This window comes from Lactuca serriola, chromosome 2 (genome assembly GCF_051521515.1).
Source record: "Lactuca serriola cultivar US96UC23 chromosome 2, Lser_US96UC23_V15, whole genome shotgun sequence".
NCBI classification, from domain to species: domain Eukaryota; kingdom Viridiplantae; phylum Streptophyta; class Magnoliopsida; order Asterales; family Asteraceae; genus Lactuca; species Lactuca serriola.
In genome coordinates this window covers 154,260,138-154,276,036 of record NC_136409.1, presented here as the reverse complement: position 1 = coordinate 154,276,036, position 15,899 = coordinate 154,260,138, and the positions used below count along the sequence as shown (strand labels likewise).

General features: G+C 35.7%; 1 protein-coding gene across 1 annotated transcript; it reads left to right on the top strand.

Moving 5' to 3' along the window:
* Positions 1–3,685: 3,685 nt before the first annotated feature.
* LOC145087090 (MATE efflux family protein) lies at positions 3,686–6,756 on the top strand. The gene is made up of 8 exons (XM_079024990.1): positions 3,686–4,111; positions 4,190–4,731; positions 4,892–4,978; positions 5,397–5,453; positions 5,547–5,785; positions 5,876–5,994; positions 6,249–6,338; positions 6,436–6,756. Exons 1-8 carry the CDS (start codon positions 3,797–3,799, stop codon positions 6,481–6,483), a joined length of 1,497 nt encoding a protein of 498 aa, XP_078881116.1. The 5' UTR covers positions 3,686–3,796; the 3' UTR covers positions 6,484–6,756.
* The last annotated feature ends 9,143 nt before the right edge of the window (positions 6,757–15,899 follow it).

Sequence of the window (15,899 nt, the reverse complement as noted above, 5' to 3'; positions counted from 1 at the left end):
AAACCCGATTAGGTCTGATTAAGTCCGATTAGGTCCGATTAATTCCGAATTTGACCTGTATTGACCAAACCCCATTATAGTGACCGATTAACAATAAATCTCATCAGTGGAGGTCCGACTAACGATTAATCACCGATTAATCGGCTGATTAGGCCGATTTCTGCAACACTGAAAAATATTTATGCTTTGACCAATCTGAAATATAGTACTTTTATGATCAAATATTCATTTTTTGTTATAGTTCATGTACAATATTCTAATAGAGTAATGTTATATGTTTTATGTACATTTCTAATATTCTATTAAAATAATGTTAAATGTTGATTTTATAGATTTATATGTAATGTTAATAAAACTTATTTACTATGTATATGAGGAATATTTTAATAGAATAATTTTGTAGGTTGTATGTTCATGTAAAATAATTCTATTTGAATAATGTTCTATGTTTTACAATATTAGAACATTAAATATATTATATTTTTATGAACACTGCAATATTAGAATATTTCATTAGAGAAAAGTGGTCTCATTGTCTTACAATCTCAAAAAAATTAACATTTAGAACATTCTATTAGAATAGTGTTAAATTTTGTTGGTTTTTATAGATTTATATGTAATGACCTTTTTACAAAAAAAATGATATTAGAATTTATAGATATATGTAATGTTAATAAGACTTATTTACTATGTATATGTAGAATATTCTGATAGAATAATTTTATAGGTTGTTTGTTTATGTATAATAATTCTTTTGGAATAATGATATATGTTTTAGAATATCAGAACATAATGTTATTAAGACTTATTTACTATGTATATGTAAAATATTCTGATAGAATAATTTTATAGGTTGTATATTCATGTATAATAATTCTTTTGGAATAATGTTATATGTTTTAGAATATTACATATATTATATTTTTATGAACACTAAAATATTAGAATAATGTTATATGTTATTTGTTTTCATAAATGTATATGTAGAATATTCTAATAAAATTATGTTATAGGTTTTTAAATAAATAAGTTAATTTATTACATGAAAATAATGTGTAGTATGTGTAGAACATTCTATTAGAATAATGTTATATGTTGTTACTTTTCCGAAGTTTATACGTAATGAGCTTTTTAAAATATAACACTACTTGATTATATCAACAACAAATATCAATGCAGAATATAACACATAACTATAATCAGATCTATAATATTAGTCATAGTAAGAAAACACATTCACTTATATCATCATTTATAAATGTATATTAGAATATTACAATTATTAAAAATAGAATTATACACTTCAATAAGATATCAGTATCATCAATATAGAACATATAATAATAGACTATATCATTGAATATGTACACTATATCATGTATCATATTCTAAACGTAATATGAAACTAATTGAGTAGTTCAACAAACAAAAATCAAAGTAGACTACAATATTCTATATCTGTACATGTAGAATATCCAGAATCCAAACTAAATAATCATTAGTTGAAACGAGTTCATTGCTTGAGTGTGATTCTTTAGCACCATCATTAATTTAACCTACAAAAAAGTATTCCATTAATATTTATTATTGTATAAATATTTACAAAATTGTATTCTAAACTTAATTTTCTGAATATGTAAGGGCGTATGAGTAATGGTTTTCAATTATTCTAATAAGAATAATATAGTATGTACTATGCAATGTAATAAAAATATGATGAAATGGGACCAAGTACCACTTCTGCTTCATGCTAAACTAGTCCAAATTCATCTTTTACTTCACATGCTACTGACAATGAGGATAGTAACTAACCTAAACCTTTCACTCAGAAAATCAAAATAATAAAAACAATGAGGAACCATGTTTCAAGCTTCAAGCATCAACATAGTCTGAGATTTCCCTACAATGATTACACCAATCTTTCATATATACACCATTTAGTGTACTTGTCTAAATATGATGGAAAAAGAATAACATTTATATCAACAAGAATATGATTTAATTATTTAGAGGAAAACCAATGATAAAACGTGTTCCAAGCTCCAAGCATCAACATGGTCAAATATTTCCCTACGATGCAAGCACCAATCTTTTAAAATCGAAACATGCATAAATATACATCATGATACTGAAAATAAAACATAAAACATACAATTATTCTAATCATTATAATATACAATTCTATCAGGATTTATACAAAGTTATGCTAAAATCAATCTCCAACCTTTTGTGTTTGAAAAAAAATCATATTTAAACAAAATAGTAGTGAAGCTAATATGAGAAGCTAACATTATATTATTTTTCACCAATTGTGACTCATGTTTTTGTAAGTATTCACATATTCTTAAAGAGGACTTAAGTCATAGGAAGGAGGGAGGGATACATAAGACTCGTTATTCATTCAGGACTTTCATCAAACAAGTAGAGTGCATTTTTAGTTTAAGAGAATTTGCTCAATAATAATATTTTTTTTGTACATACCTCATTAATTTATAGAAAGAATGCATATTAGCTCAAAGATTCGCTGTTGTTGCTTGCTTTTCTTTACGTAATATGTGCTCGAATGCGCAGGAAAAAAAATACATCTTGAAACAAATTATTAATAGCTGAAATCAAAGCCTCTAATTGAGAATACATCTAAGATGATGAATTGCTGAAATAACAGATTTGGTTGTAAAAAAATCAAAGCTTGAAAACTGTTGGAAATCGACATCAATTAATGATCGTTTTGATGATGATGATGAACTGATGAAAATTAATGAATAGACTAACAATCGAAACTTGAAGTTCTTGAAGATCATACTTTTAGTTGCGATTTCATCAGGTGAAAGAGATAACTTTCCGCGGAGGATTTGATCGATTTGGTTACGATTGATAAAATCATCAAAAGAATGAGACGACATCTTGTTACGTTAAATGATGAATAGGAGATAAAACATGACTAGTTATTATGATCAGAACATTGACTAAACTGCCCTAAGAATTTAATTAGACACCTTAATCTGGGTTATTTTTTAGCCACAAGATCAGTTTTGATTAAAGGCTATTATTTGGTCATCATGTCTCACAAAATATAAATGGTTTCAAATGAACCTATATATATATATATATATATATATATATATATATATATATATATATATATATATATATATATATATATATATATCCCTATTCTAATAAAAGAATAGTTTTAATCTCTTTTTGACATGTATCATCATATTAAGCCTCATAATTAATGTAGATTTTATTCTTTTTATGACATGTGTCATCCTATTATACCTCCTAATTAATGTATGTCACTTGTCAACTTACTAATTCTTAATTTCAAATTTTAAAATTTAAATTTTCTACTCTAATTACATTAAATTAATAACATTAGAATAAAAATTAAAATAAAATTAATATAAATTATAAGGTGATAGAATTTCATATATTTATTTAAATTAACGATTAAATTTTATATAACTAAAAAATATCAGTTAATTAATAATTTATTTAAAATAATTGATTAATAATTTTAAGATTATTGTTAGAATTTAATTAATTTTATAACCATAGTTTCTACGGATTATAAACCAGGATACATAAACCTAGTCTAGTATCTTGTCTTTTCTAGGTTACTACGTACAAAAGTTGAGCACGTCTACACTATCATAACAAGAAAATATGAGTTAAATACCCAGGTCCAACGCATGAAGTCTTCTATATACACCCCCCCTCTCTCTCTCTCTCTCACATGTGACAGAGGAATTCAAGTAATAAATTAGAGAAAAAGGGAGGATAATCGAGAAAAATGGCGGGCATCAAAGGCACTGGTAGTCGAGTCGAGGAGCCAACACTTGTACCCTTGTTGGATCATAGATCTTCAAACGTCGACTTGGTTTCAAAAACTTCAGACCAGCAAGACCTCGATCTCTCATTTCGACACCGGTTCTTGATTGAATCCAAGAAGCTATGGCACATAGTCGGCCCCGCCATCTTCAGCCGCATAGCCTCCTACTCGATGTTTGTCATTACCCAAGCCTTCGCCGGTCATCTTGGCGATCTTGAGCTCGCCGCCATCTCCATTGCCACCAGTGTCATCGTCGGCTTCGACTTCGGTCTTTTGGTAATATCTTTACTCTTTTCGAAATTTTGATTTCTGTTGATTTCTCTGAGATTCTCAACATTTTCATTTGGGATTTAGTTGGGGATGGCGAGTGCTTTAGAGACGTTATGTGGACAAGCATATGGAGCGAAAAACTATCGAATGTTAGGAGTGTATCTACAACGCTCATGGATTGTACTCTTCTTATGTTGTATTTTACTTCTACCGTTGTACATCTTCGCTTCACCGGTGCTGAAACTGCTCGGACAACCGGCAGACATATCGGAGCTCTCCGGTAAGGTGTCTATGAGTTTGATACCACTCCATTTCAGCCTTTGCTTTCAGTTCCCATTACAAAGATTTCTTCAGAGTCAGCTTAAGACGTATGTGATTGCGTGGGTGTCACTCGGTGCGCTGGTGGTTCATTCGGTGATGAGTTGGCTGGTTGTGTACAAACTTCAGCTGGGACTGGTTGGAACGGTGGTGACTCTGAACTTCTCATGGTGGCTGATCGTTATAGGGTTGTTCTGTTTCTCGGTATTCGGTGGTTGCCCGGAGACCTGGGGTGGGTTTTCCATGGAAGCCTTTACTGGACTGTGGTCATTTGTCAAACTCTCCGCCGCCTCCGGCGTCATGTTGTGGTAATTATCTCAGTTTCCGGTGCTTGGATTGACATTCTGTAACTATCGTATCTTACTTGCAGCCGTATCAAAAGATTCGAAAAGAATCTAGTACCTTCGTACGATAAGACTCATGAAGCTTCATTTATTTAACACGAATGTCTTTTTTCGAAAATTGCAGTTTGGAGAACTGGTACTACAGAATACTGATCGTGATGACTGGGAACCTTGAAAACGCAAAAATTGCTGTGGATGCTTTGTCTATATGGTAATAAATTAATAATTCTCGTGGGTCTAAATTTCTTTATTTGTATCTTTTGTGTGGTCGTTTTGTTTTTGGTTTTCATTTCTTTATATCTTGTCTTTTAGCCTTTTGTGACCTAAACTGTCTTTCTTGTATGTCCACATATTACAATTATCGTTGTTTTGGTCAGTGATTACATCACGTTTTTTGTTTTTTTTCTAATTATTTTTTATGTGTAAAGAGTTTTTTTTGGAAAAAAATAGAATATATTAATTAGTAACGCGGACGATGAAAAATCCTACTTGACATATACCATATTCGGACTGTTTTTATGTGGACCCATGATATATATAATTTTAAAAGGTATTAATGTATCATATACATAAGTTTAAATTAAAGATCAGTCAAAATTAATAAATGTTTATATGTTTTTATTGTGTAGCATGTCTATTAATGGCTTCGAACTCATGATCCCTCTTGGATTCTTTGCTGGAACGGGGTATGTTTGTTAACATTTAGATTCATTTTTGCATTTTGCCATGTCTGAAAATGTATCTAATTACATGTAATTATTAATACTTTATATGAACAGAGTTAGGGTTGCAAACGAGTTAGGAGCAGGAAACGGGAAAGGTGCTAGATTCGCTACCATAGTTGCAGTTACCACATCTGCAGTGATAGGCCTCTTCTTTTGGCTCTTGATCATGTTATTCCACAACGAGCTAGCGTTAATATTCACCAACAGTGAACCTGTGTTGGATGCTGTAAGCAAGCTTTCACTTCTCTTGGCTTTCACCATTCTTCTCAACAGTATTCAACCCGTTCTTTCAGGTAAACACCTCCTCATTTTAAATCAATATTCTCTCGGTTTTTCAAAGCTCTACAATCACTAATGCACAAACTATGTAATCTGATATATAGGTGTTGCTGTTGGTTCCGGATGGCAGTCATATGTAGCGTACATTAACTTAGGTTGCTACTATTTGATAGGAGTCCCGATGGGACTTGCCATGGGATGGCTTTTCCATCTCGGTGTCATGGTACAAGTTCTTCTCTTACAAGTGACTGAAATTTATTGGACTCGCCTAGATGTCACATGACATGACTAGATAGGCTTAATTATAGGGTCATTTTCTAAAGAGGATCGGTCCTTTTGTCCTGTTGATATTAGTTTCATTGAGAGTATAATGTACAATATGTCTTCATGTCATGTCATTTGTGACCTTATTTGCTTTTTTTTTTTTTTTTTTTTTTGTGTGTGTGCAAAATCCAACATTTGTACATGTGGTTTTAGGGTATTTGGGCTGGAATGATTTTCGGAGGAACCGCGTTTCAAACAGTTGTATTGGCTATTATTACAAGCCGTTGTGATTGGGAAAAGGAGGTAAGTTAAATCCGACCGTAGAATTTTCGTTCAAATTAACTCGGTACAATTATAAGAAATCTTATTTTAAACGTAACTTTGTGGTGAAATCTGGCAGGCACAGAGAGCAAGTATGCATATTAAGAAATGGGCAGTTGTGCATTGATCATGACAAGTTGACATCTCAATTGGTTCACAAAAATTTGGTACCAATAACGTCTTTCTTTGTTATTATATTTTTGGCGTTGCAAAAAGGAAATGTAATTAAAGTAATTCATTAGAAATTTTGCACCGAAAATTTGTTAGGTTGTTCGGTTTTACCATTTCCTTTGATCTATATGTGACAATACCAGAATTCCATAAGGATTAGGTTTGATCCTGTCATTGTAAGAAATTATCAAAATTTGGTTAAATATGTTAGAAATTGGGGGCTGCAAAAGAGGACGTTGATAATTAAAATAAAACCTAGATATCTATTTGGATCGTGTTTGTTCACTATGCTTAAAATATAGTTCGACACGATTAATGTCCGAGCTGTATTAAATTATAATTCAGGGATAATCCAAAACAGATGGTCACTTTGGGTTTTAAGCACAAAAACTTGAAGTCTAGATCTAGATTCATATTAAACTACGTTTGTAAAAAAAAAATTGCTAATAGTCATGAACAAAAACTTGAAGATCACCAAATGAATGACCCGATACATGTTAAGCGAATACTTGGAAATTTGAAGAAAAGTTGTCACAAAGGAAAGAGAAGAGAGCGGAGAGGGATCTCGTTTTGAGGGTGTGGAATAAATGAGACCTGAAAGATCCTATTTATACTAATTTGAAAACCCTATCACCAAAATCAAATTTGATGACAATGACTGACCTCCCACTGGCTGTCATGTGCTAATTCAAATAAATGATAAACCATAAGATTTGGTGACATCATCTGGAATCTAATATGATTCTAAACCTAGAGTTTATCAAGTTTCTGGCAACTTCTAGAAGATTAATTTTGTTTATCCACAAAGTCAACTCATGGTGAACATTTTTGATCGGATTGGTCCAATTCAACCCCACAAAAACTACTATAAATAAAAGCTCATCCGCTCCCAATAACGTACCAAATGCAACATGCGCCTAAATCATGCCATTTTATGAATCTTGCATCTCATTCCTCGGCTCGAATCGGCGCACATATGGGCTTGGTCAATCCCTTAACCTTAACCAAAGCCTTTGAAGGGGCACATATGAGCTTTGGACACTCCTTAATCTTATAAACTCACAAAAAGTTCATTTCTCCTACCAATGAGGTATAATGGAAAATTGCTAACTTGATATAAATAATTAAATTTCCAACAATTCCCTAAGAAGTTGGAAAATTTCATTTCACTCATACAAATGACGTCACCTGAGTGTCATGAAAAATAAACCCAAGTTTATTATTAATAAACATAAGAGACCGATTCAAGGATATCCTATGAATTTAAAGCATGTGTCGGAGATATGACCACTATTACAACATGTTAGTGACATAATAGTTGCATGAGTTTGTACGTGTTATACACTCGGCTCAAGATTGTGTAGCAAGAACAATTAATGAGAGAGATTAATTAGGTAATTAATTTATTATTTATTGAAGTTTCAATAAATAATTAGAAATTAATTAACTAATTTTTTGTTTCTTAAAAGTTAATAAATAACTAGAAATTAATTGTTGGGATTTAATAAATTATGATAAAAGATCTATATTAATTATCTAAGGACGATTAATGGCTAATTCTAGAAGATAATTGCAAAGAATTAAATTACTAATTTAACTGGATAATTCTTTTCGGTTAAATATGAAATGTTTTGAATTCCATAACTTATAAATAGGGGCAAGGGGCTTAAGAAAGTAACACCACCAAAAAGTTTATAGCAGATCGGTAAGAGTTGGAAATATGTCATTGAATGCCCTATGTGGTTGGGGGTTCAACTATCATTTGATATATCAATTGTAAAAAACACCATAGCTCAATTGTGGCATGAGAGCTATATGTTCATGACTACTAACAATAGAAATTGACGATGGTGTATTAGATGGTGTATAGTGTATAGTTTATAACACCAACAAAAAAAATAAGTTTTTTATACCTTGCTAAAATCAATTTCCTAAATTCGAAGTGTTTGAATTTGTTAATTCTTCTTTATTTTGATTATATAATTGTTTTGTTATTGGATGTTTTTTAACATACGATAAAACATTTGTAGTGTTTATATGTGTATGTATTTAAAGTTGCTTGTTTAACATTCTAACATTTAAACAAAATTTGTTTAATTTAAGGGTGATGATTTTTACACGACATTTTGTTATATGTACACGGAATTTTATAGTTAGTTTACAATTATGCCCTTAATTTAAATTAAGAGATATTGAAGAAAGAGAAACAAGGATTTATTTCCAAACCCACGAAACTCCTTCTTCCTCAGTAGTGACGATCCCCCTGTTAGGTTCAAAAGATGGGTTTCTGTCGTAAAGAAAATTGACATGAAGGTTGAGACTAATTATTCTTCTATGTTTATTGAAAGCTCAAAAAACATTCCCATTACAGAGATAACATAGCAATATAAAATACTATAAAAACATAATGGAGATGAAACTCAAAGCCACGATCCTGAGAAGGGGATAATATCCCAGATTAGAATGGCCACATATGGTTAAGATGAAATCTAGTAGCGAAACTTGACATGGATAAACGGCTAAATGATTGTTCAGTTGAAAGTGAAATCAAAATAGCTGGGGAAATTCCGCTTGAAGAACATGATGGGGCCAACAATGGTCGGATCTGCAGAAATCGGTAGTCGGATCTTGCGAAGCTACACTTCCTTGTCTGAAAGAAGAACAGGAACACTAGTGAAGGGTTCTATGACCTGATCTGCAAATCGGCGCCGACGTATGGTTCCGTCAGCAAAAAAAAAGAGGGGGGGGGGGGGGGACCACAATCTTACCCCACTATCACCGGAAATATAAAATGGATTGTTGATATGCACCTTGACCCCAACTACCAACACCGAAGCTTGCTTTCCCGTTGTCTAAAAATCCAACACATAAACCTGCTCTGTATACCGTGCTCGATGGACCGATCAGAAACATAAACATATTTCGTGAAATTGAGTCCACCACCAACCATCACAAATCGACAATACACTGTTTGGATTGTTATTGGGGGAACTGTTAACCACATTCTTGATCTTCGATTCTTCGACTGCTATTCTTGTAAGGTTGGTTTTCAGTTTAGGATAGAGTTTGATGTCATATGGAATGGTTTATATCGATGACACCTATGAAATGAGCAGACTTTTAGGATTACAATTTTCAGCGATGCTCCTGATTCTTCCATTGATTTTTTGTGATTCTGTTAATCTATTTAATGGAAACATCTAAAGAACATAAGAACAAAGAAGGAAGAACAAAGAATGGATGAGGGTCGTGTGCATTTGGAAAGGGATTTCTCTCTCCAAATTAAAATGAAGGACATTATTGTCAATATTTTAAATTTTCTGTGGATCGATAAAAAGCTTCAATGGCAAAATGAACTCCCTTAATTTAAATTGTTTTGTCATAATCCTTATCAAAATATTGGTTTACTTAATTTTATGAGTGGTTTACTCATAATATAATTTGTATGTACGTAAAGACCAGAGTCAACCAAAGAAAGTGTAACGTCCCAAAAACACCGATAATTTTTTTTCTCATTTTCATAACTATCAAATCCAATTCAGGGGCGGACGCAGGATTTCATAGTAGGGGTTGCACGGGAAGATTAGGGGTTGCACAATAGTAGAAAAAATAAAAATTTTAAAAAATTTCGAAAATTTTTCCACTGCGGCCGGAAAATTTAGGGGTTGCCGGTGCCACCCCGGAACCCCCCTAAATCCGCCCCTGAAATTCATACATCAAAGTTTGAAAACCAATCATAGTAAAAGTGTATCACAACCATCAACATAAAATAATAGACATCGATGCGAAAATCATAAAGGGGATGTTGTGCAGTCAAGTTGGACCCTTCTCTTTAGAACTAGAAGCACCTGAAAAAATATTAAACCACAGTCTGTAAGCACAAAGCTTAGTAAGTTCCCCATAAATACCACATACATATAGATGGGCCCAACCCAACATATATATATATATATATATATATATATATATATATATATATATATATATATATATATGGGCACAACCCAACATATAACAAATGGGCCCAACCCAGCATACAAATAATGGGCTGGCCCAACCCAAGATATAGTAAATAGGCTTAGCTCAACATACATATGTAGAGTCACAAAGACAGCTAGCATCCTACACAGTATAGTGATAAGACTTACCTCAATCTGTAGACAAACAAATCTCACACTCTAGCTACTGATACTGGAACTTCACACACTAATCACTATACCATAAGACCCTAATTAGAAATTAAGGTAATAAGTCCCACTCAAGGCCTTAGTTCATAATCTCTCTTTCTCTCTCTGGGGTAAAAGACCATTTTACCCTTCCAAGACTAAAACCCATTCTTCTTAAACAATACTCCAAAATTCCCCTTCTGGTGCTACGTCCAACATAGACCATGCTCTACACCCAACGTAGAGCCTTAATGAAAAACGACGACAATTAAGGCTACGCCATGCGTAGCCCGGATTACACCCCGCATAAATACATTGTTTGCCAACTTCTCATTAAGCTCTTCATACTCAAGGTCTAAACGTCTAGTTCTCAGATCTGGACCTAATAAACTTCCTAAGTGATAAAGTCTCTGACTTTACACCTTTGCATAGCTTAAAAGAGCATAAGACCAAACCCTAAGTCCAAAACACACTCTAATTCTCAAGAACTCATGCATGGATGGATGGGAGTGATCTAGATCCCATTTTTATGGCTCAACAAGCTCAGAAATGATACTTATAGGGTCTGGAGTAGCTCATACTCATTAATAACAAATTTAAGGGACGAAAAGCATCAAAATCCATGAGCTAATTAGATCTAGTAAAAGGATCATCAAGATGCAAGCTTTATACCTCATAGAGAAGGTTAATAAAGTGTAAAGCATGGATCTACAAAGCTAAGGACTCCCAAGAGCTTTTTCAATGGAGTCCTTATTCACAAAACACACAAAGGAACACACAAAATGCTTCAAAACTCTCAAAAGGTAGCTAGGGTTTCGAGGTCACTAAATGTAAGAGTGGAGTCTGAGTATGGGGAGGCCCTCAAGGAGTTAGAGCCTTTGAATAAGGCTCACAACCCCAAAATTAGGGTTTAAGTCTTGCGATCCTACACCCTACATAGGTATCTCTACGCCTAGTGTAGAGCATAAATCCCTAGATGGAGTATTTCACCTACGCCCAACGTAGGGCACCAAAAATGAACATGTGCCAAAAATTTAATATTAAAAGCATAACTGACGATATGGGTGTTATAACTCTCCCCCACTTGAATCAGAATTTGTCCTCGAAGTCCGCTACTACAAAAGGCTTTGGGTAATGCTTTCTCATCTCCTACTATGCTCCCACGTCCACTCTGAACCCTTTTGGTGCTGCCATTTCACCTTAACCAAACCCACCACCTTGTTTCACTAAGTCATCGTCTTCCTATCAATGATCGTAATTAGTCTCTATACATAGTTTAGACGCTCATCAAGCTGAATATCATCCAAGGGAACCACTGTAGAGTCATCGGCTAGACACTTCCACAACTAAGAGACATGGAACATATTGTGGATCTGGTTAAGCTCATATGTAAATCTAATATGTATGCAACCTTGCCCACTCGGGCAATAATACTGAAGGGACCAATATATCGGGGGCCCAATGTGCTCCGCTTCCAGGATGACATGGCACCTTTCCCAAGGTGACACCTTTAGAAGCAAATGATCTCCCACCTGGAACTCGAGGTCTGATCGATTCCAGTCGTCATAACTCTTTTGGCTGCTCTACATGGTCTGCAGCCGGCCGCGCACCTGTTAAATCAACTCTGTGGTATTGAGTACTACCTCAGTACTCCCCATAACCCGATACCCAAACTCACCCCATCAAACCAGGGTTCGACATTTCCTCTTATAAAGCATCTCGAATGGAGGTCGATTGATACTGGCATGATAATTGTTGTTGTAGGAGAACTCCGCTAATGGAAGGTAGGTATCCTAACTCCCGATAAAACCTAACACGCATGCCTGAATCATATCCTCTAGAGTCTGAATAGTTCACTCACTTTTCCTATCATTCCGAGGGTGATATGAGGTGCTGAAATGAAGTTGTGTACCCAATTCTTCGTGAATTTTCCTCCAAAACCTGGAGGTGAAGCGAATATCATGGTCAGAAACCACAACAACTGGTACCCTGGGCTGAACCACTACCTCCCTAATGCAAATGTTGGCTAGCTTCTACAGTATATATACTCTCCGTGATGGGGATGAAATGAGCACCCTTGGTCAACCTATCAACAATTACCCATATAGAATCAATCCCACATGTCATCCTTGGCAACTTCGTGATAAAATGCATAGTAATGTCTTCCCATTTCCTCATGGGAATGGTTAATGGCTGCAACTTTCTGTGAGGTCTCTGATGTTCGACCTTGACTTTCCAACAAGTCAAGCACTGCTCTATAAAACATGTTATGTCCATCTTCATGCAGAGCCACTAGTATCTCAATCTCAAATCCATATACATCTTTGTGGCCCTTGTATGGATCGAAAACTTCGATTTATGGGCCTCCTCCAGTAATGTCTGTCTAACCCCACCAACATCTAGTACCCAAACCTTGTCGCACTGAGTCAATTCCCCATGACTATCCCTGAAAAATAATAGAATCTGACCCCTGATCCTCCGTTCCTTCTAATTTTCCTTCTTCAATCCTTCCACTTGATCCTTCTTGATCATACCTAACAATGGTGAAATAGTAACCATTCTCAAACACAGATCTATGATGAGTGAACTTGTTGCCTTGCGAATCAAGGCGTCAGCCACAACATTGGCCTTCTCGGGGTGGTACAAGATCTCATATTCATAATCCTTCACCGCATCCAACCATCTCTGATGTCTCATGTTCAAGTTCTGATGATCCATCAGGTATCTCAGACTCTTGTGATCGGTATAAATGGTGCACCTAACTCCATACAGATAATGCCTCCAAATCTTAAGAAAAAAAACACAACCCCCAAATCCAAATTGTGCATCGGGTAATTTGCCTTATGAGGCTTTAGTTGCCTCGAAGCGTAAGCAATCACATGAACCTTGTACATAAGCGCTCCTCCCAATCCTGAAATCGATGCGTCACAATAAACCACAAAATCATCCATACTATTGGGAAGAGTGAGAATCAGAGCCTCACAAAATCTCTACCTTAAAGTCTCGAAAGGTGCCTGCTGATCAGGCCCCAACCGGAAAATAACGTTCTTCTTCGTCAAGTGGGTCAGAGGTACATCAATCTTGGAGAAATCCAGAAGAAATATCCAATAATAACCCGCTAGACCAAGGAAACTCTGGATCTCAAATGGTGTCCTCGAAACCTCTCACTGCATCACCGCCTAAATCTTGGTTGGATCGACCAATATACCCTTTTGGTTGACGATGTATCCCATAAATTGCACCTCTCGCAACCAAAACTTGCATTTAGAGAATTTGGCATCAAGCCTCTCCCTCCTCATGGTCTCCAAAACCTCCCGTAGGTGCTCCTCGTGATGCTCCTTGGTCTTAGGGTAGACCAAAATATCATCAATAAACACAATCACCGACCGATCAAACATCATTCTGCATACACAGTTCATGAGATCCATGGATATTGGTAGTGTATTGGTGAGCCAGAATGGCGTCACCACAAACCCGTAATGACCATAACAAGTCCTAAAATCCGTCTTCTACACATGCTCGTATTTCACCCTCATTTGGTGATAACATGATCACAAATCAATCTTGGAGAACCAAGATGCACCTAAAAGATGGTTGAATAAATCATCTATCCTCAGGAGTGGATAAAGGTTCTTCACTTTCAACTTGTTCAACTCCTGATAATCAATACACATCCAGTGCAGAACATCCTTCTTCTTCACAAACAGGATCATTGCTCCCCATGTATAACTACTCAGTCTGATGAATCCATTTTCTAGCAACTCCTGCAACTATGTAGACAACTCCTGCATCCCCAGAGGTGCTAAACAATAGGGCGCCTTAGCTATCTGTGCCGCAGCTGGAATTAGATCAATAAAAACACAACCTGCCTCTCAAGAGGCACTCTTGTAAAATCCTCGGGAAATACATTGGGGAATTCCCGAACAATGGGCATGTCTTCCAGTGCCCTCTTCCCATCCTCTTGTGTATCCATCACATAAGCAAGGAAACCACAACATACCTGCTGAATATACCTCCTAGCCCTCACATCTGAGCAAACTGTTGATCCATGTTGAGCACCCTCTCCATGAATAATTAGTTCTCCTCCACTTGGGTTCAAAATCTCACCAACTAGTGCTCATAATCAATCGTAACCCCCATTAAGGCCCAACTAGCCCACACCCACAATAACCTTCGAACCTTGTAGAGGAATCGAAACAAAATCAATCAAGTACTTCTCGCTTAACATGTTCAGAACACAACCTCGATGAACCCTCGAAGCACTAACTGAACGGTTATCGGTGATCTCTACCTCCAAATGGAAATCCAGAGTCCCTAGAGCATTGCTAAGCTTCTTTCTAAGCGTAGGAGATACAAAAGATTGGGTAGAACCTGAATAGAACAAAACATGAGCAGTCATACCATTAACTAAGAAAGTACCCATACATGATCAAATAGAACATAAGCATAAACAAGGAAAGTTGTAAAAGATATGGTAAAGATACATATCACTAACCACATTAGGAGCTGCTCACACCTCTTCACCTGTCAATTGGAATGCCCTGCTCTTCACCACAGGAGCCTCCGCCTTACCTTGGTGACCATCGATAAATCATTAAAGTGGCTAGCGTAGGCGCCGCCACTGCTCCCCCTACCAGTCTCAGGCAATTAAACTTTTTATGGCCCTTCTGCTTGTAGTGGAATCATATCAATTCTCTAGGAGTGCAATCCATGCTGAAATGGCCCAACTAGCTGCATCTGAAGCAACTCCCCCTTCTCTCAACATCCTTCCTCATGATTCTTCCTACACTTGGCACAACGACCCCGACCCTGATGGCACCCTGCTCTTGAGTCAATAGTATTGGGCCTATTAGCATGGCCCTATGATGTTGGTGTTTGCATTGGTCTCCGCTTCCTTCGAACCTCCAAATCAATCTCCCATTCTTGGGATTCGGTAATCATATCATCCAGGGTCTTACACCCCGAAAAGCTCACAAACTACCTAATGTCATCCCTCAACATATTGTGGTACCTCGTATTCTTCATATCCTCATCTACCGCATACTGCAGAACCATTAGAGCTCTCTCCAGGAACTTGGTGGTGATCTCCACCATAGTCTCAATAGTCTGGCGAAGGTCCTGGAACTCCCTCGCTAGCTGTTGTACCTTAATCGCCGGTGCAAACTTAGCTCAAAAACTCATCAAGAAATCATCCCATGTCATGGCC

Coding starts and splice junctions, on each gene's coding strand:
- LOC145087090 (XM_079024990.1), top strand. CDS start 3,797: ATGGCGGGCATCAAAGGCACTGGTAGTCGAGTCGAGGAGCCAACACTT. Junction 5,454..5,546: donor GGATTCTTTGCTGGAACGGG/GTATGTTTGTTA, acceptor TTATATGAACAG/AGTTAGGGTTGCAAACGAGT. Junction 5,786..5,875: donor TATTCAACCCGTTCTTTCAG/GTAAACACCTCC, acceptor TCTGATATATAG/GTGTTGCTGTTGGTTCCGGA.